The following is a 25,843-nucleotide window of genomic DNA, read 5'->3' on the forward strand; positions in this document are numbered from 1 at the left end:
CATTATTGGCCCAAAAATAGTCGATACTGTTTTCCGAACAGCCTGTTATACAATGAAGCATTTCATAACACCAGAAAATAACCCCACCCACCAATAAAATTTGCCATTTCATATTTTATATATCAATCTCTATTCCTCCCTCTCCCCTCTTCATATACAATAGACAGGAAATATAAAAGTGTGTTTATATACATTTAGAGAAAATAAAGTTATGAGAAAAAGAAGGTTTTTGTTCATTATAAGGAAGAACTGATGTAAAAGAAGGAATTAATTTCAAGTTGACATACACACAAGAGTAGCAGTGTGGGAAGAAGCTTGTTTCCTCAGCTGCATGGTTCCGGGTTCAGTCCCACTGCATAACATCTTGGGCAAGTGTCTTCTACTATATTCCCGGACTGACCAAAGCCGTTTGAGTGGATTTGGCAAATGGAAACTTAAAGAAACCCATTGTGTGTGTGTGTGTATATATTTGTTTCTCTCCTTGTTTTTTCTGTGTCTCTTTCTGTAGATGAGCATAGGCTCGAAACGTAAAAGACTTTTTCTATTCCTGAGCGTTATACTAATACATCTGTTTGTTTTGTACACCACCTGTCTTCTTTTGTTTTTTTCGTAAACTCTCCCTCTATATATATATATATATATATAAATGGGAGGGGGGATTCTCACCATTGCTTGACAACTGGTTTATATCCCCCATTACTTGGTGGTTCGGCAAAATGGAGACCGCTAAAGGAAGCACCAGGCTCAACAAAAGATAAATACTGGGGTTGATTCATTTGACTAAAAATTCTTCAAGGTGGTGCCCCAGCATGGCCACAGTCTAATGACCGAAACAAGTAGAAAGAGAAAAGATATACACTGAAGACATCCCACCTACAAAGACAAACTGCTTCAATATAAAAAAACTATGTAAACAAACGAATGTGAACACAAATCCAGAAAGCTTATTATGACTGTGTTGGTTGCTTTATAAACAACCAGCAACCAGTCACACAAGTTAGTAAAAGAAGATAACACCTATCAGTAAATTAGCACTATTAAAGCTCTCTGACCCATCTTCTCACAAACACAAATAAATAAATAAGAAAAGGCACAGCTGTGTGGTAAGAAGTTTGCTTCTCAGCTACATGGTTCCAGGTTCAGTCTCACTGCGTGGCACCCTGGGCAAGTGTCTTCCAAACTAAAACTAAAGCTGATAGACTAGACTCCTAGTTTTAATTTATTCTGCATTTTATACAACAAAGTTTTCAATAATTACAAGATTTTCAGTTCTAAATAAGCAATTAGCATTTCAACCCTTTTGTAATTATATTTCTGATGAATTACATTGCTTCTGATTCAATTAGTTTTGAAAATAACGAAGAATTAAATAAAATAACTTTGCCATTATTAACTTAGTATTTGGGACATAAATTAGCAAGGGACTTTAATGAAAGGTTTTAATTCGGATCACTTTACAACAAGAAGTTTCCATTACAGAAGCAGGAGCAGTCCCAGAAGGGCTAGTATCAAATGGGTTGAAAGGTATTTTTCAAGCAAGTTTAGGTGGTAAGTAGCTTGCTTACCAACCACATGGTTCTGGGTTCAGTTACACTGCGTGGCACCTTGGGCAAAGCCTTGTGAGTGGATTGATCCCCTCCATTTTCTTATTGCTATATAAATTAATGGTAAATTATCTCTTTACCTTCACCCATTTAATACACTAGGTAATGTAATTGCAATGCAATAAAAAATACTTGTGTATTAATAATTGGGTATTCTACCAGCAGTATATTGGATAGATATTATTCCTTAGTGAGTTGGATTCACAACCTCTAACTTTCTTGGAGTTATATGTATGTATGTATGTATGTTTGTGTATGTCCCCGTCCCCACATCGCTTGACAACCGATGCTGGCATGTTTGCATGCCCGTAACTTAGTGGTTCGGCAAAAGACTGATAAAATAAGTACTAGACTTACAAAGAATAAGTCCTGGGATCGATATGCTTGACTAAAGGCAGTGCTCCAGCATGGCCGCAGTCAAATGACTGAAACAAGTAAAAGAGTAAACCGGATAAGATATATCTATTTTTTTACCCCTTTTAAAATTAGTAATATAAAACTACCAAAAAAATTTTGGATAATAAATTTGCATATGTCTAATTAGCTTTAATCCATCAGCATTTAACGCAGCCATATCCTGCCCAAAATGTTCTACCTTTTTTTATGTTCAAACTGGCCAGGTCTGGCCCCTCACATCTACATGACAATGTCATAAACAATCACATCACTGAAACCTCAAAGCTACAAAATAATACATGATTAATTCAAAATAATCTTTTCTACTCTAGGCACAAGTTCTGAAATGGTGGGGGAGGGGGCTAGTCGATTAGAGTGACCCCACCATACAATCCGTACTTAATTTATCGACCCCAAAAGGATGAAAGGCAAAAATCAATCTCAGCAGAATTTGAAGTCAGAACGTGAAGACAGACAAAATATCTATTTCTTTACTACCCACAAGGGGTTAAACACAGAGAGGACAAACAAGGACAAACGGATTAAGTCGATTATATCGACCTAAGTGCGTAACTGGTACTTAATTTATCGACCCCAAAAGGATGAAAGGCAAAGTCGACCTCGGCGGAATTTGAACTCAGAACGTAAAGGCAACGAAATACGGCTACACACTTCACCCGGCGTGCTAACGTTTCTGCCAGCTCGACGCCTTCAGAATAATGCAAATGAATATGCATTACATTTGACAGAGTAGTCTCAACGTTAAAGGGTTAATTAATAAAACCACTGACAATGATGAAGATTAATTCTCATTTTAAAGAACTGTTGAATAAACATATGCTTGCACCAAGTTTAAAACATTCAAAATGTGACAGAGTTACTACTCTAAAATTTAACAAGTTAAACAAAATATTCAATACATGAAATTTTGCATTTTTTCAAACATAAAATATAAATACACTCAACTATTTTAGTATTGAAGAGATAAATATATCTATAAAGTAAATTATTTTATATCTTTTGTTTTAGCCATTAGACCATGGTCAAACTGGAGCACTGCCTTGTAGAATTTTTAGTCAAACAAATCAGCCACAACACTTTTTTTTAAAACCTGGTATTTATTCTATTGGTCTCTTTAATGGAACCATGTTACGGGGATGTAAACATACCAACACCACCTGTCAAGTAGTGGTCACACACACACACACACACACACACATGATGGGCATCTTCATTTTCTATCTACCAAATTCACTCACAAGGCTCTGTTCAGCCCAAGGCTATCATAGAGGACACTTGCCTAAGGTGCCATGCAGCAGGACTGAACCCAAAACCATGCGGTTGAGAAACTAACTTCTTACCACACAGCCACTTTCTTATACAGGTAATTTCTTAAATATTGTTTTGACAAAGGAAGACAAATATTACAGGTGAACTGCCAAAAATATTAGACAAAAGCAACCAAACTTATCATCGTATAAGCACCAGTGTGGATGCCAATCACATGGTTCCAGGTTCAGTCCCAATGTATGGCACCTTAGGCAAGTGTCTTCTACTATAGCCTTGGACCAAACAAAACCGGGAGTGGATTTCCTAGACAGAAACTGAAAGAAGCCCATCATGTTTATGTATATATATATATCTGTGTGTGTGTGCCTTTGTGTCTGTTTGTCCCCCGCCACTGCTTGACAACCGGTGTTGGTGTGGTTCTGTCCCCATAATTTAGTGGTTTGGCAAAGAGACAGATAAAGTACCAGGCTTTAACCCTTTCCTTACCAACTTGGCTGAAACTGGCTCTGAGTACAAATGTCTTGTTTTCATAAGTTTGGAACTAAATCTTCCACCAAACCTTAGCCACAATTTATGTTCCTAACACTAGCTGAATGATAACCAAGTTATTTTACTAAATTATTTGTTAGTAATTGAAAGAAATACAAAGCATCTCAAAATAAATACAGTAATGAAAGGGTTATTCAAGTCTGAACTTATTTTCACAATAGCAGCATGAATTTTTTTTTCCTGCATTGTTACGTTTGAGTAGTGCTACAGAACTATGGAACAAAATTGCTAGTTCTAACTAAGAAGTATGTTAGGCCCAGGAGTGGCTGTGTGGTGAGTGGCTTGCTTACCAACCTCATGGCTCCAGGTTCAGTTCCATTGCGTGGCACCTTGGGCAAGTGTCTTTGGTGGACTGAAACTGAAAGGAACCCCATCGTGTATATATGACTGTGTGTGTGCACATGCATGTGTCTGTGTCCCCGTAAACTTAATGGCTTGACAAAAGAGACCAACAGGATAAGTACTAGGTTTACAAAGAATAAATCCCGGGGTTGATTTGTTTGACTAAAAGTGGTGTTCCAGCATGGACGCAGTCAAATGACTGAAACAAATAGAAGAAAATATAAATATATATATATATATATATATATATATATATAGTTAGCCACTACACACATTTTTTTCTCTCCTTGTTTTTTCTGTGTCCCTTTCTGTAGAAGAGCGTAGGCTCGAAACGTAAAAGACTTCTTCTATTCCTGAGCATTATACTAATACATCTGTTTGTTTTGTACACCACCTGTCTTCATCTTTTGTTTTTTTCGTAAACTCTCCCTATATATATATATATATATATATATATAACCATGATCTGATTGGAATGCAAACTGCTCTACCAAATTTGCCCAATGCATAGTTGTCAAGTTCTCTACAGAAGTTTTAAATCACAAGTCAATTTGATTTGAAGCCATTTTGCCACTTATACATGAGATAGCACAATAACAGAAGCAGCTTAACATATACAATTGATATCTTTTATTTTTTTACTTGTTTCAGTCATCAGACTGCGGCCATGCTGGGGCACCACCTTGAAGAATTTTTAGTCAAATAAATCAATCCCAGTACTTATATTTGGTCAAGCCTGGCACTTGCTCTATTTTTCTTTTTTGTTAGACTAAGTTACGAGGACATAAAGACACTAACACACGTGTGTGTGCATGTGTATACATATATGTGTGTGTGTGTATATATATATATATATATATATAACACAAAATAAGTTAGGGGTTATGGGCGCAACCCACTAAGGGATAGTATTTATCCAATATACTGTTGGTAAAGTACCCAAATTCTTAATACATAAATGTTTTTAATTGCAATGCAATTAACTTATTATATTAAACGGGTGAAGGTAAAAAAATATTTTACTATTAATTTATAATACAAATAAGAAAATGGAGAAACAATTTAGTTTGTTCATCAACTTTTGGATATTAGAATGTTGACTTATTTATTCATTTAACGAAATGAGAACCTTAATAGCATATATATCATCATCATCATCATCATTATATATATATACTCACACACACACCAGCATGGAAGGAGGATGTTGATGATATACATATATATACACACACACATATAATGGTCTCCTTTCAGCTTCTATCTACCATATCCACTCACATGACTTTGGTCAGCTTGAGACTATAGAAGACACTTGCCTAAGATGCCATGTGGTGAGAGTGAACCTGGAACCGGCCACTGGGAAACAAGCTTCTTCCTGCACAACCATGCTTGCACCTATTGTATGCAAGCACGAAAAAGTAGATACAAAACTGGGGGGGAAATGAATATTTTTTTTTTAACCCTTCCAACATAAACTGGCCAGCAGTGTTTATAGCTAAATTAAAATCTCAAATGAAATATCATTATAAAATGAATGATGCAGTGAGACTCCAGCTGGTCAACACCAGTGTAACATACCAAAGCTTTGATTATATTGAAAACTCATGAAAATATTCTGTATATTGTAGAAGTATAACCATCATCGTTTAACCTCTGCCTTTCCATGCTGGCATGGGCCGGACAGTTTGACAGGAGCCAGCCAGGCAAGAACCTGTACCAGATTTCTGTGTCTGTTTTGACAGATTTTATGGCAGGATGCCCTTCCTAACATTAACCACCCACCCAGCAGAGTGAACCCGAGTGCTTTTTATGTGGCACAAACAGAGCTGAGGTCAGTTTTGGTAAGGTTTTTACAGCTGGATGCCTTTCCAAATGCCAATCACTTTACAGTATGGACTGGATGCTTTTTATGTGGCATCAGTATTGACAGGGTCACCAAGTAACGTGCAAAACAAAAACCCTTTGAGAGGGGTCATTGGATAACGAATCAAATTTGATACAGACCCTGGCTGAGAACGACTGGTTTACATATACCCTGAGGAAAAAATCTGGAAAAGTTGCTTTCTAAATGAATGCTCACCTAGCACTGAATTCTCCTCATATATATAGAATAATGCTTATTGATTCACATTGATTTGAATTAATCATGCATTATCTCATATCTTCAAGATCTTGATGGTGTAATTACTTAATGTAGAATAACATTGTAGGGTAGATGTGAGGGCCTAGATCTGGTCAGTTTAAACATAAAACAGATTAAATATTTTGGCCGGATATGGCCGGTTTAAATACTAAAGGGTTAACCCTTTCATTACTGTATTTATTTTGAGATGCTCTATGTTTCTTTCAATTATCTTAAAAATAAAGAATTTATCAAAATAACTTAGTTATCATTCAGCTAGTGTTAGGAACATAAATTGTGACTAAGGTTTAGTGGAAGATTTTAATTCAAAACTTATGAAAACAAGACATTTGCACTCAGATCCAGAGCCGGTTTCAGCCGGGTTGGTAACAAAAGGGTTAAAACAAGTTCAAAATCCACTGAAGTTGACTTCATCTTTCATCTCTCAGAAATGAAATCATCACCAATCAATTACTAGTTCAAATCAACTGACTATAAACTGCCACTAAAAATGTTTGGCCTTGGGCTAAACAATATAAAATATCTAAACATAATAGTTGCCAAACGGTTTTTAATACTTTTCAGCTGCCATCACGAAGTCAAGACTTGTGAATGCAGGCATTATTAAGTAAGCACAAAGCAGCTGCCATCTTCATATTTATACACATATCCATGGACAATTAAAATATAGATACCAAACTTAAAAATCACGTCTGTGGCTCAAGTTTTGAGTAAACAACGTCTGTGGCTCAAGTTTTGAGTAAACAGTGAGACATGGGTTTGGTAGTGCATAAGATAGGAACAACTAAATACTTTTATATTTCTGTTACCTACCTAGAATAGCCACATAGTTAATATACTAGTACTGGAACATAGAGCTGTTGTAGACTGTTTGCCAACTATATTTGGTGAGATATATGTTCTAGTGCAGTGCTCTGCAACCAGTATGCAGCGGCAAAGTAGAGGTGCAATGGCATAGTGGTTAGGGCGGCAGACTCGCGGTCGTAAGAACGCGGTTTCGATTCCCAGACCAAGCATTGTGAGTGTTTATTGAGCAAAAACACCTAAGCTCCACGAGGCTCTGGCAGAGTGGTGATGGTGAATCCCGCTGTACTCTTTCACCACACTCTTTCTTCCTACTTCTGCCACAAAGCAGAGGAACCATGGTGTAACCCACTATGGTGTGGTAAACTTTCAGACCCTAGTCTAGATTGCGAATCCTCTGTACCCCAGGATGGTTCAGCTCTCCACCCGTTAAAAGCTACCATTTACGGAATGAGGATAACAACGTAGCTTTCGTGCCTGTGCAACCGCCAGTCTATCGCGTGTGGTGGGTGGATCTTCAAGTTGCCACACGCATTTTTAGTAGCTTAGAGTAGGCTCGAATTAGAGATTATTCTTTGTGGTTAATGGCATTAAGTCCTGATTAGAAAGAAGAAGAGGAGCAGCAGCACACTGGTGCGCCTCAGTGTAACCTGAATATAATCTTTTTCCCTATACTTTTAGTTATATTCTTTTCAAAATTTGGTGGCACACCTGAACTAAAAATATAAGTGTACTGCAAGTGAAAAAAGTTGCAGAGCACTGCTCTAGTGCAGCAGTTCTCAATCATTCTTTTTTCTATCTATGGACTCCTTTGATTATTATTTTATTATGGTAGACCCTCATAACCATTTGATGGCTAAAAACTAGTTTTATAGATTCTTCTTTCAAAATTCTTATTTTGTCTATCACACATTCTCTTATGTAGGCTGAACTATGCAAAATGTTAAGAGAAAAAAACCTAGCTGGTTCTTGTAATAAATACATGTAAAGCAAAATTTTTCATAGACCCAATTTATTATTTTGCATGTGTGGATCCCACAAAATCTTATATGGACCCAGAAGGGAACTACTGCTCTAATGTTACAGACAAATGCCAAAGAATCTCTATATAGAGAGCAGATATGTTTAACATGTAATCATGCACATCTAAAAATGTGCTCCAAAAGCATCTAAAAGTATACTCTCTTTTACTTGTTTCAGTCATTTGACTGTGACCATGCTGGAGCACTGCCTTTAGTCGAGCAAATTGACCCCCAGGACCTATTCTTTGTAAGCCTAGTACTTATTCTATTGATCCCTTGCCGAACCACTTGCTGAATGACAAATTTGGAGTGACAATCTGTCAAGGTAGATGCCAAACTAAAAAGCAACAGACGATTAGTTGCAAGACTTCCTTGTTGCATATGACAAGGACAAATCATAACAAGGGCACTGAGAGAGTGCAAACCTCTGCCAAGGTAACACCTATGTCATCTCAACGATTAGCTGGAGATGATTTTTAAAATGAGAATATCTGAAATAAACTCGACTGCTCTCACAAACAAGAATACTAAAAATGAACCCGACCGCTCTCAAAAATTAAGCAAAAAATCTGAAAGGAGCCCATCGTATATATATATATATATATATACATGTGTGCGTTTGTCTGTGTTTATCCCTGCCAACAGTGCTTATGTCACCGTAACTTAGCAGTTCAGCAAAAGAGACCAATAGAATAAGGACTAGGCTTACAAAGAATAAGTCATGGGGTCGATTTGCTCGACTAAAGGTGGTGCTCCTGCATGGCCAGTCAAATGACTGAAACAAGTAAACAGAGTATATATATATATATACATATACACACATATATATATATATATATATATACACACACACACACACACACACATATATATATACACACACACATATATATAGATATGTGTGACTGTTGTCACCCCCACACAGCTTGATAACAGTGTTGATTTGTTTATGTCTCAGTAACTTAGTTCAGCAAAAGAGACCGGTAAAATAAGTACCAGTCTTAAAAGCAAAAAAATATCAAGTACTGAGATTAATTTGTTCAACTAGAACTCTTTACCACACTGCCCCACCATGGCTGCAGTCCAATGACTGAAACAAGTAAAAGATAAAAAATGTATTAAAGCTACATGAGGAAGGTAGATAACGTTTAAATCCATTTATAGTGTCTGGAAGATGGGGAAACAACTTACAATAATCCAATTATTGAAGCTGTAGTATGATGCGAGAATGTATGGTTGAAACAATATGATGTGAGCATGTATGGTTAAAAGGGTATCAGAACAAAATCCCAAGGGGGCACTAATAAATATTTAAAATTTTTTTTATAAAATTTCACTTTCCTAAAATATTTTTTATTCTAAAGAAAGAACAACACCCGGGGGATATTGACTGGTGGGGATTTTGTCCGAGTACCAGGTAAAACATGATACTGTAGAAACTATAAATGGTTTCTTGTTAGCTTGTAGGAAACTAAGATTTAGATAAACAACCTCATTAACCCTTTCGTTACTGTATTTATTTTGAGATGCTCTGTGTTTCTTCCAATTATTTTAAATATAACAAAGAATTTAGTAAAATAACTTAGTTATCATTAAGCTAGTGTTAGGAACATAAATTGTGGCTAAGGTTTGGTGGAAGATTTTAATTCATAACTTACAAAAATAAGACATTTGTACTCAGAGCTAAGGCCGGTTTCAGCCAGGTTAGTAACGAAAGGGTTACAATTAATTACTTCTGTTAGATTGTTAGTTGTTTTAACCATCACAGTGAAGGCTATACTGGAGTATGGGTTTCAAAAGCAAGATATTGTGGTAATGGGAAAAAGAATACTGGAGGTTTCACTACTCTTACTGTATTAGTATTACTGCCTGACTAGCCCTCATGCCAGTGGCACTTTAAAAGCACCCACTACACTCTGGGAGTGGTTGGCGTTAGGAAGGGCATCTAGCTGTAGAAACTGCCAGATCAGATTGGAGTCTGGTGCAGCCATCTGGTTCGCCAGTCCTCAGTCAAATCGTCCAACCCATGCTAGCATGGAAAGCGGACATTAACCCTTTCGTTACTATATTTCTGACCAAATTACACCCCTTATGTGTTTCAATTAATTTCTAACGTAATCATAAATTTAGTCTGGTTTCATTAAACAACTATAACTTTTTTATTTATCGATATATTAATCTGATTTTTGGAAGATAATTTAATGAAATATTCTCAACCAATTCTATACTATAATTTTTGTCACAAAGTGACTATTTGCATGTAGATACAGGTAAATTCCACAAAATATAAAATTATTAAAATTTTGTTCAAACATCGCTATAGAAAATATTAGCTAATATTCAATTGGGTATACAACAAAATTTTACGATAGAATTTGTTATTCTGGGTAACTTTCTGATACCCATAATAATATTTATGGCAAAATAGGCCTTAATTTCATTTAAGGTTGTGGGAAATAACAAACTATCCTTTCTTTCGTTTTGTTTACGTTTAGCGTAACGGTTCGTTTTCGCTGTAATGATTTCAAATAGGCTCATTCGAAAAAGTAAATAGAAATAGCCTAAGGCTTTACCCCTCTGGGAAAGTCTGTGGCTTGGTCCAGTTTCTGCAGAAAAATCACCGAAAGAAACAGTTTTTAAATTTTCACTCCATTCAGGTGCCAATTCGTTTTCTTTATCGCTATCGGAGATCTCAGATTCACTGTTTTCACTTTCGGAAAATGAAACATCAAATTCATTATCAAATACCATGTGCTTTTTTTTTTCAGTCATAGAGTTAGATTTATGAAGGTCTTCAGTAGAAAATCCTTCGAATTCAGACTCGCTGCTTGATATAATGAAATTCGTATCCATTTTTTGTCAGAATTACAAATTTTGAAAACACAATAGGAACAAATTTCGGAAAAAAATCTCCCAAAATTCACGGAATTAAAATTACACTTCGATTATTGTACAAAACTGTAGTTGAACTGTTTACGAAGTATAATACGTGTTTTCACGAATGTACTGAAGAGATTTGCTCTGATATTCTCATTTAAATATGAATAGGTAAATTCGGGCGGCTTTGGGCGGTTTGGTTTCATAAACCAAAATTTATTTCGGGCGGCTTTGGGCGGTTTGCTAACGAAAGGGTTAAACGATGATGATGATTAAGGTGAGATGACAGAATCGTTAGCACACCAAGCAAATGCTTAGAGGCATTTTGTCCCATCTAAACGTTCTGCCAAAGTCAACTTTGCTTTTCATCTTTTCAAGGTCAATAAAATAAACACCAAGAGTGTAATGGGTGCTTTTACATGCCACCGGCACGAGGGCCAGTCAGGCTGTACTGACAACAGCCACACTCAAATGGTGTCTTTTACGTGCCACCTGCACAGGAGCTAGTCTAGTGGCACTGGCAACGACCTTGCTCAAATGTTTTTTCATGTGCCACCAGCACAAGTGCCAGTTAAGGCGACGCTGGTAACAATCATACTTAAATAGTGCTTTTGCCTACAGTAAAAAGGTTTATTATTATTATTATTACTACTACTACTACTACTACGGCAGCAAGCTAGCAGAGTCGTCAGCATGCCAGGCAAAATGCTTAGCGGCATTTCGTCCGTCTTTACGTTCTGAGTTCAAATTCTGCCGAGGTTGATTTTGCCTTTCATCCTTTCGGGGTCGATAAAGTACCAGTTGAATACTGGGGTCAATGTAATCGACTTAACCCTTCCTCCCAAATTTCAGGCCTTGTGCCTATAGTAGAAAGGATTGACTATTATTATTATTATTATTAAGATGACAAACTGGTAGAAGTGTTAGTACACCAGACAAAATGCTTAGCAGCATTTCCTCAAGTTCAAATTCCACCTAGGTTGACTGCCTTTCATCCTTTCAGGGACAATAAAATAAGTACCAGTCAACTACTGTGGAGGTCGACATAATGGACTAGCCCTTCCCCACAAAATTTCAGGCCTTATGTCTACAGTAGAAAGGATTATTATTATTATTATTAAGATGGTGAGCTGGCAGAATCATTAGCACGCTAGGCAAAATGCTTTGTGGCATTTCATCCGTCCTTCCAGCCCCAGTTCAAATTCTGCTCATGTTGATTTTGCCTTTCATCCTTTTGGGGGCCGATAAAATAAGTACCAGTTGAGTACTGGGGTCGATTACATCGACTATCCCTTCCCCCAAAATCTTAGGCCTTGTACCTATAGAAGAAAGAATCATTATTTTAAGGGTATTTTATCCAATGCCCTAACAATCCTGCTGACCCACTGTTACTTGTAGGAAGACTACATAGAATAACAGGTTATGTTGGTCCCAGCAAATTACCTAGTCACACACTAAGAATACTTTTGTAAAATCGCTGTCTAAATGCATCAAGCCAAGTAAAATCGCTGTCTTCCACAAATATAGGCACAGGAGTGGCTGTGTGGTACGTAGCTTGCTTACCAACCACATGGTCATGGGTTCAGTCCCACTGCGTGGCACCTTGGGCAAGTGTCTTCTACTATAGCCTTGTGAGTGAATTTGATAGATGGAAACTGGAAGAAGCCCGTCGTATATGTATATGTGTGTGTCCCCCCAACATCGCTTGACAACCGATGCTGGTGTGTTTATGTCCCCGTCACTTAGCAGTTTGGCAAAAGAGCCCGATAGAATAAGCTCTGGGGGTTGATTTGCTCGACTAAAGGCGGTGCTCCAGCATGGCCGCAGTCAAATGACTGAAACAAGTAAAAGGAAATAAAAGAAAGGCTTGTCCTTTCAGGTGCTTGTGCTGTATAAATGTACTCATGCCAGTGCTGCGTAGGCAAACCGGTGCCTGTGGCACATAGAAGGAACCCAGCACAATCTACGTGGTTGGCATTAGGAAGGGCATCCAGCTGTAGAAACCATGCCATGCCACATGCAAGCATGGAAAGCAGACATTAACCAATGATCATGATGGGACTTATTAATAACTAGCACTATGACCCGGCAACGCGGGGTCATAGTGCTAGTGCATGCATATACAGCTGCATGTGTGCGCACATACACGCAAGTACTGTCCAAATCTCTGACCAATCATATACAGCTAGCTGGCATTCAATTGACGTAACTAGTTTCAGGCATTTTGATTGGGTTTTGGATAGAAAATTCACAAAAAAGTCACTTCTATTGATTTTTTAATGGCTTTGCGGGGTGGCTGGGGAAATGTAAAGATGTGCACAACCACCCTTGGATGGTTTTGAATGACCATAGAAAGTGCGAGCCCTCTAACTGAAAAATTGTGTATTTTATAAAGGACGGGCACACAGACAGACATTTTGCCGTTTGTATATATATATAGAGATAAAATTAGGTGTAGATTTAAGAGTGTCTATTAATGTACTGGTATAAAATAAATATATAAGATGCTGAAATGGCTTCATGTAACTTAATTCAGCATAATTTTAGATTACATATTTAATTACTCACACATTAACAGTATCCCTAAAATTTATTCAAGAAACAGAACGCAAGCAATAATGAAAAGTAGTTAAATTGCTAATCTCCATTTTAATCCCTAACTGAATAACACAGTTCAAACTACCCTGAACTATGAGGGGCTGCTGAAAAGTACCTGGCTTTGGGTAAAAGAAAATACAGGAGGATCAGTTAATTACAATTTTATACAACAGATTCCCCTCTCAGATTCACACATTTATTGCAATAGTCCTTCAGTTTTTCTAAGTCTCATAAAAGAACTTGAACAGTTGGGCCCCAAACCAGGCCTTTCACAATACCCTTAAAGTCAGGAACTTTTCAACACCCCTCACTTCAATTTCATATATACTTGTAAGCTGAAAGAAGCTTTCCCACAAACTGCACACTTTCACCAGAATTACCATTCAACCTTCAATGTTTCCAAATAAATAGAATACAAACAGATCCTTATTATCAACCATAGGAAGAGACAATGAAGAGCAAACCACATTACAATGTTAAATCTGCTAAATCCAATGTCAGTGTCCCCTCAAGAATTCCAGCAACCTGAGACAAAAGGTTCTATTTGAACAAAATTACACAAGGCAAAATTTAGGGCTGGTGTATAAAAATACTTACTGAAACAATATTTCTGGCACGTAAATAACGATAGATTTGGGTTGGTTCTGCAAAAATAAAAGCAAAGTTTTACGATAAGAAAATAAAAATGCTAAACAAGATATAATAGCAACAAATTAAAATACAGTCATAGCAACAGAATGCAATTTGTACATTATCAGTTTAGTCCAAAACGACCTCCTTAAAAATTTTCCTCAATCCATCTTGGCAGATACTAGCATCGCCTGACTGGCGTCCGTGACACGTAAAAGCGCCAACCGATCGTGGCCGTTTGCCAGCCTGCTCTGGCTCCTATGCCGGTGGCACGTAAAAAACACCCACTACACTCATGGAGTGGTTGGCATTAGGAAGGGCATCCAGCTGTAGAAACACTACCAAATCAGACTGGAGCCTGGTGCAGCCTCCATGGCTTACCAGACCCCGGTTGAACCGTACAACCCATGCTAGCATGGAAAACAGACGTTAAATGATGATCTTGTAGAGGCAGTTGTGCCATTTATTTTCACTATATTCCCATAAATATATCCTTCCTCTCTTGCAAACAATATCTTTCATGTCTTTTAATGCAGTAAATTCATCTCAGTAAATCAAAAAGAACTATTGGGTTGGTGCATAATTAACAACTGTTTTTTTTTATTCTAAAATTGTTGCAAATTAAATTATAAAACGGTCGTTAATTATGCACCAACTCAATATATCCATTTATTCCTAACTACTGCAGGTCTTATTTGTTACAAACCAATTGTCACTGAAGGAAATACCCGTGGCCTTGGTGATTAGGGTTTCTACTCATGATCACAAGATTGTAGTTTCAATTCCTAAACCAGATGGTGCACTATGTTCTTGAGTAAAACATTTCATTTCACAATGCCCCAGTCCACTCAGCTGTAAATAAGTAACCCTACCATGGACTGGTATCCTGTCCAGGGGAATGTTATGATCTTTAGTCACTGATACACCATGGAAACTAGCAACTGGGCCTAAGAATTCTAGGACTGAAGACAATAATGGCCAGGGGTCAAAGTTGATGACCTGTCAATGGTAGAATTGATAGAGTAGCAAATAAAATAACATGAGGTTCCATGGTTACAACTTGCTGAGTTCCACTTTGTCCTTCAACCTTTCAGGATCAATAAAATAACTACCAATCATATGCATCATCATCATCGTTTAACGTCCGCTTTCCATGCTGGCATGGGTTGGACAGTTTGACTGAGGTCTGGAAAGCCAGCAGCTACACCATGCTCCGATCTTGATCTGGCGATGTTTCTACAGCTGGATGCCCTTCCTAACGCCAACAACTCCAAGAGTGTAGTGGGTGCTTTTTACACATCACCAGCACAGGAGCCAGTCAGGTGGGCCTGGCATTGAACACGTTCAGATAGTGCTTTTTACATGCCACTGGCATCAGCCACATTCAGATGGTGCTTTTTACAAGTCACCAACACTTGCTTCGATTTAATTGATTACACACACCACCCACCTACATATGCAGCCTTGTGTCTTCGTTAAGAATCTATATTTACACAGAAATTCCAACATACCACTTTTCAGAAGCAACAGTACAGCATGATCCAGTATTATAATTCGCTTTAATCTAGTTCTTAAATGTACTAGATAAGCAACATATAACAATTAATAATAGGTAACGCACAGCCTATTATTTTAATGAAGTTGAAAAGTTCATGGTTGGCAAAAATTATTGTTTGCTATTTTAGTCTGCATTATTTTAGTTTTGGACAAGGTTCTGCAGTCGAACCTTGATACACTGACCTTTGTTTACATTAACCCTGTAACATTCAAACAAGCCATATCATCATCGTTTAACGTCCGTTTTCCATGCTAGCATGGGTTGGATGATTCGACCAGTGTCTGGGAAGCCAGGAGGCTGCACCAGGCTCCAGTCTGATCTGGCAGTGTTTCCACAGCAGGATGCCCTTCCTAACGCCAACCACTCCATGAGTATAGTGGGTGCTTTTTACATGCGAGGGGAGGCTGGCAACGGCCACGATCGGTTGGTGCTTTTTACGTGCCACCAGCACAGAAGCCAGTCAAGGCAGCACTGGCATCGACCACGTTCGGATGGTGCTTTTTACATGCCACTGACACAGGTATCACAAATATTCTATGTGCTCTATGTATGAACTGGCTAGATCTATCCTCTCACACCTGCCCTACAATGTCATTCTAAAAGTAAACAATCATCCTGCTAAAATCTCAAAGCTACAAGCTAAAGCATGATTAATTCAAAATAATGTGAATTAATAAGAATTACATTTGACAGAAAATCTGAATGCTAAAGGGTTAAACATCAACCAAAGAGACTATATTGATTATCCAATAATTTGGCTCTGATAATTTAGTCTATTAATGGATTCACAAAGCATTCGATTCCACTGTTTATCTAAACTGATTCCTTTCATCATCTTCAGTAACTATTAATTTCAACTCTCAAATTCATCTCTACTTAACAGTTACAAATTGAGCGTGAATGCTTAGAGCAGTGATTCTCAAGCAAGAAGCATCAGTACCTTAACCCTTTCCTTACCAACCCAGCTGAAACCGGCTCTGGTTCTGAATACAAATGTCTTGTTTTCATAAGTTTTCAATTAAAATCTTGTTCCAATTTATGTTCCTAACATTAGCTTAATGGTAACCGAGTGATTTTACTAAATTCTTTCTTATATTTAAAATAATTGAAAGAAACACAGAGCATCTCAAAATAAATACAGTAACGAAAGGGTTAAGCAAAGTGTCTTCTATAGTTGTAAGCTAACCAAAACCTTACAAGTGGAACTGGTACACAGAAACCTAAAGTAGGCATTGTGTGTATGTGTGTGTGAGTGTCTCCTTGTCTTGGCACTACTTGACACTTCTAAATGCACGCCACCATCACACAAGCACTGATTTTTCTTAGCATTCTTCCAAGGAACATGTCCAACCATTGAGAAATGTTATTTTACTTGGAAACAAGTCAGGGTTGGCAAAAGGAAGGGCATCCAGTTGTTGAAAATTTGCCTCAAATTCCATCTGATCCATAAAAAGCATGGAAAAATGGACATTAAAATGTTGATGATGATATATCATACAAACTACTAATTGACACTAGACAAAACTATAAAATTATGGAGATGTACTTGCATAGCAAGTGACCTGATCTGAGATTGTGTGCTGGAAAGAAAACAAGTGCAGCGTGGAAGGTGTTTATAAGTCATTTAAGAAACACACAAAATCTGTTAGATTCACTTTTGTCAGTGAACAGGTCGTGGTCTCAAAGCAACGAAAATATTTTGACAAATTAAATTTAAATGTTGAAGTGAATCTAACGGATTTTGTGTGTTTCTTAAATGGCTTATTAACACCTTCTACACTGCAAAACTATAAAAGCAATCCCAAATTAGCACTTTACACACAAATATGCAGTGGCTGTGTGGTAAGTAGCTTGTTTACCAACCACATGGTTCCTGGTTCAGTCCCACTGCGTGGCACCTTGGGCAAGTGTCTTCTACTATAGCCTCGGGCCGACCAAAGCCTTGTGAGTGGATTTGGTAGACGGAAACTGAAAAGAAGCCTGTCGTATATATGTATATATATATATGCGTGTGTGTGTTTGTCCCCCTAGCATTGCTTGACAACCGATGCTGGTGTGTTTATGTCCCCGTTACTTAGCGGTTCGGCAAAAAGAGACCGATAGAATAAGTACTGGGCTTACAAAAGAATAAGTCTTGGGGTCGAGTTGCTCGATTAAAGGCGGTGCTCCAGCATGGCTGCAGTCAAATGACTGAAACAAGTAAAAGAGTAAAGAGTATTACGAAAATACTTCACAGAGTGATGACCATGTCCTGCATAGTTATATGTTGCCATTTAGCAATGCAAATAGCACCCATTCAGCCACCCTGCCAGGAATATGATGAAGTTACAGGACTGCAGCATGACAGATTGTGAAGAGGTAGTGGAAGATCTCATCTGAGCCAATGGTGCTTCTTACATTGATGGTCAGCATCACCAAGCTCTGTCAAAAATGTAACTGTAATGTATTCATAGGGGTTGCATCCATGGTTGTGTAATCAGCTAATTAAGGATTCACTATGACTCAAGCTCCCAATTTAGATTCATAATAATGGAATTGGATGGCGACAGAGAGTCATGGGAATTTGTGACAGTAGTGGAAAAAAGACTTTACTTCGGACTTAATCCATTTAGAACTATTCAATTATTAAGGTTTGAAAAATATGCTCATGTCAATACAATACTCAGGTGGGACTTGATAACTAACAGGCTGGACATAAAGACTGATACCACAGTTGGTTGAGTATATGAGACAGCTATGCCTGAAAAACAAGATTCATATCTAAGCTTGCCTCTCCACAAAGCTTCACCACTGCTGACAGTTGCAAAAACATGCGGTAAAAAGCAATCAACATTTAAAAATTTTCTTTCCAGATTCTGAAAACTCAGAATTTTTCAAAAGCTAATAAATTAATTTGCCAATATCTGGTAGAATATAAGGCTAGCAGAATGCATGATGGCATTTTGTTTGGCTTTACATTCTGAGTTCAAATGCTGCTGAGACTGACTTTGCCCTTCATCCTTTATTAAGGTTTGAAAAATATGCTCATGTCAATACAATGCTCAGGTGGGACTTGATAACTGACAGTCCGGACATAAAGACTGATACCACAGTTGGTTGAGTATATGAGACAGCTATGCCTGAAAAACAGGAGAATACTGAAAAACAAGCTTCATATCAAAGCTTGCCTCTCCACAAGGCTTCATTAAATAAGGAGCTACAAGGTGAAAACCAAAATGTTTAGTTTTCTCACCAAACTATGTTTATTTGAAAGCCCAAGTCTTGGGAAAGAAACTTGTCTCACTTCAAACACCATAGTAACTGTAATCCATCAGAAAACATCTCAGAATCACAGAACACTTTACAATCTTCATAAAGACTTGACTGATAAATTCATCTGAACCCCTTTTTTTTGATTTCCTCAGCTATTTCTCCAGGAAAATAGTGACTGCTGGGCAAAATTGGAGTCTGATTAGATCAACAAACTAACAAATATGTAATTAACGATGTCCTAAATTTAATATGAGTGGTGACCTTCAAGAAAACTGGATTTCTTTTTTCATTTTTCAAATGTAGTTATTTGCATGAGCATTTCATTGTTAGCCCTTTTATTTTCTTCTGAGGACACTTGAAGTGATTTTGGTCTTCCCTAGCAAAATTTAGGCATTAAATCAGAAACTTTGATCCCGATATTAGCTAGAATGCTCCGAAAGCAGTTTTATGACTGGTAGTAATCCAGAAGATGGTTCAAGCAAAACAAAGAGAGATACCAACATTACACCCCAATAAGTTTCAACATAATAATTTTTATATCTATCTCATCCATGCTAACATTAAAAACAAATCTTTTTTGGAACTTTTGGAACAAAGAAAAAAAAAGAGTTTTGTTTGTGTGTGTCTGTTGTCATGTCCATCTGCAACTCTCCCCACAAACTTACCCAGCCAAACTATTTTTAGCACCAACCGATCGTGGCCGTTGCCAGCCTCGCCTGGCACCTGTGCCAGTGTCACGTAAAAAGCACCCACTACACTCACGGAGTGGTTGGTGTTAGGAAGAGCATCCAGCTGTAGAAACACTACCAGATCAGACTGGAGCCTGGTGCAGCCTCCTGGCTTCCCAGACCCCAGTCGAACCATCCAACCCATGCTAGCATGGAAAGCGGACGTTAAACGATGATGATGATTGCCTTATTAAGACAAGAAATAAACCTTCTAGACAGGCTATCACACAACTCCATAGAAGCCTTCCAGAAGTTTTGATACATATTCCTTATAGTGAAATTAACTGAAGACTATTGTACTTAGAAATAAGAAAACACATTGATCTGGTGGTCCAATACCAGAGCCAATTTGTCACGTTACCTTCAAGAGGCCTTTGGAGCACCTCAAATCTTGTCTTGAAAAAATAAAATTAAAATAATTTAACAATACATTTTATCATAAGCTGAAGTATTGGGTCTAAATATAAGTACTTAGAAAAACAGCTGGTTATTTAAAGATAAATGTTTATTTTATTCTATCACTTGACACAGAAAAATAATATAATCATTATTCACGCATTTGTGAACCTTTAATTTCTAAATGGGTCTTCGATAATTCCCCAATGAATCATAACTTTATTACACTTTCATGCAAGACTCTTTAGCTTTCACTTATTTTATGCTCCTCCTGGAGTTTTTTTTGATGTTGTTCCTTTTTTCACTATGAAGATAGTAGTTGCTAAACCACAGCGAGTTCCATTCTTTATTTAACAGTTTTCTCATCTTTATTTTTATCATCCATTTGTCAATAGTATATACATGCAATCTACTTTACTAGTCCACTTGAACAATACGCACATTTGAGTAATAAATCTATCGAAAGATCAATATTATCCTATGTGTTTAAGAAAAAAAAAAGTATCAATATTCTTTCAGATATACAAAATCCATACGATATTTATTACCGTGTGTATTTATTTTATTAACTAGCACGAAATCTATTTCCTTTAACCAGGCTTATTTATTCACGATGAGATGGGCTTTTTTTAAAGCTAGATTTTTTTGATCCCATCTTACATATCAGTATAAACTATGGCTTTTAGCACAGTCAAGAGCTACAAATTTTTGTTTCAAATATATATCTAGGGATTTTTATTATTGCGTTCTTAGAAAGAAAAACCAAAAAAAAAAAATGAAAAGAAATTTAATAAAAACTTGATTGATATTAAGTTAAATAGGTGATCCTTTAGTGAACAATATGTGCAGTGCTTTAAGCCCTTGTCTCTCTCCTGCATAAAATTGCTTTCTCGTTAAATCTCTGACAGTTTTTTGTTATAACAAGCAAACTTTTCTTACTCAGCTGGGTGTATATATACTGAACTGTAAGAAGAAACGGTGTTTAGAATGATTAAGCTTTATGATTTAGCTGTACATGTAAGAGAGTCGATGACTTTAAAAAGATTAACACGAAGACAATCAAATAGGTATTGGATTTATCTTCAGCCGGTGTTTTACATTCACGTTCCAACTTGTCTTTTATTTCAACAGGATTCTTAAATGTTTATTCTAAAACTTTTATAAGATTGAGAGACAATAACCGCTTTTCGTCGAAGCCTTAATTTTAGGGATCGAGTTAAAGAACTGCTTAGAAAATGCAAAGCGATGAGATAATTACAAAGAAAGACCAGTTTTATCAATGAATTATTTTCCCCATCGTCTTTCAACAAGTACATTTTCAACAATGCCCCAAAATAAGATAAATACTTCCCTTGCTTCATAGGTAATGAATTTTTCTTATATATATATATATATATTCGAATATAATTTGACTACATGAAAGAAGGTGCTTCTTACCTATTCACACCTTCTACGTCAAAAAAATGAATTTCTTCAGCCAAGTGTTGGAAATAAAATGATTTTTAACACAACATATTTTGAGTATAAAACCATGATATTCACACATCTAAGTGTTGAAAATTTTTTCTACTTAATAACAGTAAAGTTTCAGTTTAGATATTTTAGGGATCATGAATGCACAATAAAGGACAAAGTTTCCCATGTTTAAAACATTGGTGTACTCGTCATATTTCATTAAATCCAACAAGATTGGGGGTTTTTTGTGTGTGTCTGACAGAAACATACATCCAATTAATTGATAGCTTTTTTTTTTTTTATTTCCCATCTTATTCAATCAAACCACTCAAACTGGAGGAATTGCAGAAATATGGAATTTCTTTTTATCAAATGAATATATTTAAAGCATTTAATAGATCTAAGGCAAAATTATGGGAACAGTTAACATCTGATCTTATAACTTATAAAAAGCTATATGCCTGGGTATACTGGATTATTTGAAAGGTGGGGAAAGGTTGAATGGTGAACACGTGTATCTTCAGAATAGTATCTTTTGTTTATATACAATTTAACAGGATAATTATTAAAAAAATAAAATAATTAACACTTATAATTAATCAGTAATAAATGGGTACATGTTTTTAGAGATGTGTGAAGCAGTACTTTATATTTTTTTTAAGTTTATTCTTTTTAAAAAATCGTGTGTAGAGAAAATACTGGAAGTGAAAGGGGGACTAATTAAGGGAGCAAATAAAAAAAAAAAAGAAATTAATAAGTAGGAGACAGACAAATTAGCAATTATATTTTATACTTACTTTCAAAAGCTTGCAAGAAAAGTTCGTGATCAGCCTTGATAGTTTCATATTGAGAATCTTGTTGATTAGTGTTAGAATTGTGATTAGTTGTATTATGATGTGTGCTATTGTGAGATATAGCATGTCCACTTTGTACATGATGGTGGTGTGGATTGGAAGAGATGTGGTGCTGCTGGCTACCGATACCAGGTTTTTCGCCAACATTCGGCTTTTCTTTATCTCTCTTTCTAGGCTTCATTATATTTCCGTTTACCCTCTCCTTTCTTTAAGGAGGCAGGGCTTTGGTTATTTATTTAGTAATATTGTTGCTGTTTGGATTTTTAAAGTTCTTTTAGGGACACTTCCAGTCGATGCAAATCTTCCGAATATTTGAAATAAATTACAAAACACGCTGCCAATTAATAAAGCGCTAAATACAATCCACATGAACACAAAAATATCAAGCTAAACATACACACCGTTACAAAAAAAGAGTGTCAAAGAGCATTCTAAGACACTAACAAGTAGTAGTAGTAGTACACCATTTAACAGTAAGTTACTAATAAACACTTTTTTGTTGTTGTTGTTGTTGTTGTTAGTTGCTTCGTGACTTTTAATTAAACACAATCTCTCGACCTGTGTCGTTAGCAGAGGTAAAAAAATGAAATTAATAACGTAATAATAGCTAAGTCTAACTAAAAAAAAATTGTCTCTGCCGCCTTTTTGTCTTCTAGTATTAATGCTCGTTCAGTGGCAAGAAATGTTGATTGATGCTTCAGTGCGATGGCCGTGAAGTTCGAGTAGTGATTTTGAATTGGTTCAAGGTATGCCAGTATCGATGTAAAAAACAGAACTGAAGAAACAAGAGGAACACATATGTATAGGGTGCAGCATATATACATATGTACACACACACGATAAAAGACTGAGAAGAAGAGAGGGGTAAATATAGTGTGCTAATAAATGTCTTGGTGTAATAAATGTAGTAGCGATAGTATGCAAACATGCACCAGTACAGCACCCGCCTTTAATGGTGCAAATACACAGACCTGTGCAATGAAATTGGAGGGGTAAAGATCTATGTAAATCCCTTAACCTGGAATACCTCGTATCAGCCCTTAGTTGTTTGTCTGGGGCAAGACGGTATTGGCAATGATTCGGTGCTGATGGCCGTTGGCCTTCTCTCCTCACCGGTTCTTCTACCGGCTGTGTAAAGACCGCTGTAGTTCCGTTCTCTTCTGTTCTTCCTTTAAATAGTATTATTTCCAGGATAAATATGATTTTGTGATGGCTATAGGCAGTCTGTCCCGATTGTCCCTCAGTGTGAATCAGATATGTCCAATAAATGTTTATTTCGATATTTGATTTTTCGAGTTTTGTTTTTAAATAAGTTTGTAATCTTTAATGTGCAGGTGTGTACATATGTATGTGTGTGTATGTATGTATATATACATACATATAATCTATGTATGTATATATATATATAAATGTCCCTCCACACTCCGGCGTCAACTTCCCAATTCCGCGGGAAGCCTGCACACACAAAGCAGTCAAGGCATCATGGGATACTATTCACCAGAATAGCAGCAACAACAGCAGCAGCAGCAGCTTTATCTGGCCCTTCTAATAGTTTACACGTCCGTCTCAACAAATTATTAAGAAATAACTAAGCCATATATACATTTATATATCATACATACACGCACATGCATGCACACATTTTACTAAGGGTTTATCACTTAAGTGCTATTACATTTAGTTTGAGATAAGACTGGGACAAGTTGTTAGGAATAACTAAGCCATAACATGTCTGGCTCGCTTGTCAGGCCTAACTAATCCTTCATTGATCATACATGCAATCATACGTGCATACATGGACAACTTGCAGCAGCACGTTGATAACATATTTTTATTGTAGTTACTACTACATATAGTTGTATGTATATCTATATAATTTGGAGGATATACTCCCGAATTGATATATATATACGTTATAAAAATATGTAAAGGGAGCACTTTTTTTTATGCATACATACAGAGCAGACCACCGCTTGGTTTAATTGTAGATAATATACACAGTTTATATATTTATATAAATTACTGGAAGGATATTTTGGGGATTGATATATATGTGTATTTTAAAAATAATAATATTCCGATCGCTTTCCTTTTCTATGAAGCAACACTTTCGAGTTCGATACTAAAGCTAGGGCTGGCTAGGAGTAATTAATATCGACATAACTGCCATGTCGAGTTTCAATTATAACTTGAGATCACTACTCTTCACAAAAATCATCGAATACCAAAATTTCGCCAAATTTCGTTACAGATTTAATTGATGAAGGATAGCAGTAATCCTTTAATTTTCTGTCTAGAAACTAGATGCAAAACCAGTTTCACTCGTAATGGAAATCGTTCTTCTTAAATAGACATTTCAATATTACTAAATTTTTTCTCAACATTTGTTGATTAAGTTACGAAATGTAACTTTCAAAATCGATCGGGTACGTAAAAAAAAAAAATAATTAAAAAGCTCCTTGTCCTTTTAAGATTTCGATTGCAAGATTTTAAGGTATAACGAAGTATATATATGATCTACAAGACAAACTTCAAATAAGAAATGTTAAATTTAATATTTATAGTAATGGAGTTGTCTCTAATGCATTTTTAGTCATTTTGTTATAGGTTCATTGTTTGGTTAATTCTGATTCGTATTTCACTAGTTTTTATTTCTACCCCGACAGGAATCCTTTTTTATAACATTTCTCTAAATTATTTCATTATTCCGTTATTTTAAACCGGAAGCTTTGATAAAAACCTAAAATAGTTCAGGGATTTTTTTTACAGAGCGGAAATATTGAAAAATTATCCGTAACTCGAGTAAATAATGTTGAAAACACTATCAGGAGTTTTCTAATCAATATGCTTTAAATTTAAATTTAATTTGGTCGTCGTTAGATTTTGAAGCTTAAAGTTAAGGGCAACTTCTGCAAAGATGTATCCAAGAAGTTAATCCTGGCAAGCCGAGCCCACCGATCCATCTTTACCCTCGGTTGTTTTAAATTCTTGTTTCACTTATCGCCGTTAAAATCATTTAGGAAAAGACGAACATTTTTTTTTTATAATCTTAATTCTCTTCTTCCTATACATGTTACGGTCTTATGTCTAATTAAAAGAATTATTTTATCTCGAGGTACACCAAAGTTCCTGCAACTTGTCTATTCTGTTTGTTTTACCTCATTTCATTGTACTGATGATGTTCGTAAGGTAAACAAGAGCATCACAGAATCATCTTGTGTCTTTTTCTCTAGCTTTAAGCTGTGTGCTTTGAATAAGAAATCAAAATATTTTTAGCATTCAAACAAGGACTTGAGATTCTAATGACTGTGCCAATCAAGGGAGACTATCCATAGGATTTTA

The 25,843-nt window shown here is 36.4% G+C and overlaps 1 protein-coding gene across 2 annotated transcripts in view; it reads right to left on the bottom strand.

Annotated features, from left to right (window-relative positions):
- The window catches only part of LOC115210380 (polycomb protein suz12-A), a 114,358-nt gene extending 90,369 nt beyond the window's left edge, over positions 1-23,989 (bottom strand). The window contains exons 1-2 of one of the 2 annotated variants that reach the window (XM_029778954.2): positions 22,445-22,682; positions 14,226-14,272 (exon numbers count right to left, since the gene is read on the bottom strand). In XM_029778954.2, the coding sequence (XP_029634814.1) occupies positions 14,226-14,272; positions 22,445-22,682 (285 nt within the window). Of the gene's footprint in view, positions 1-14,225; positions 14,273-22,444 lie in introns of both variants that reach the window. The other variant, XM_029778963.2, reaches the window with a different exon arrangement.
- Positions 23,990-25,843: the final 1,854 nt, after the last annotated feature.

This window comes from Octopus sinensis, linkage group LG1, assembly GCF_006345805.1.
Source record: "Octopus sinensis linkage group LG1, ASM634580v1, whole genome shotgun sequence".
Classification (NCBI taxonomy): Eukaryota; Metazoa; Mollusca; class Cephalopoda; order Octopoda; family Octopodidae; genus Octopus; species Octopus sinensis.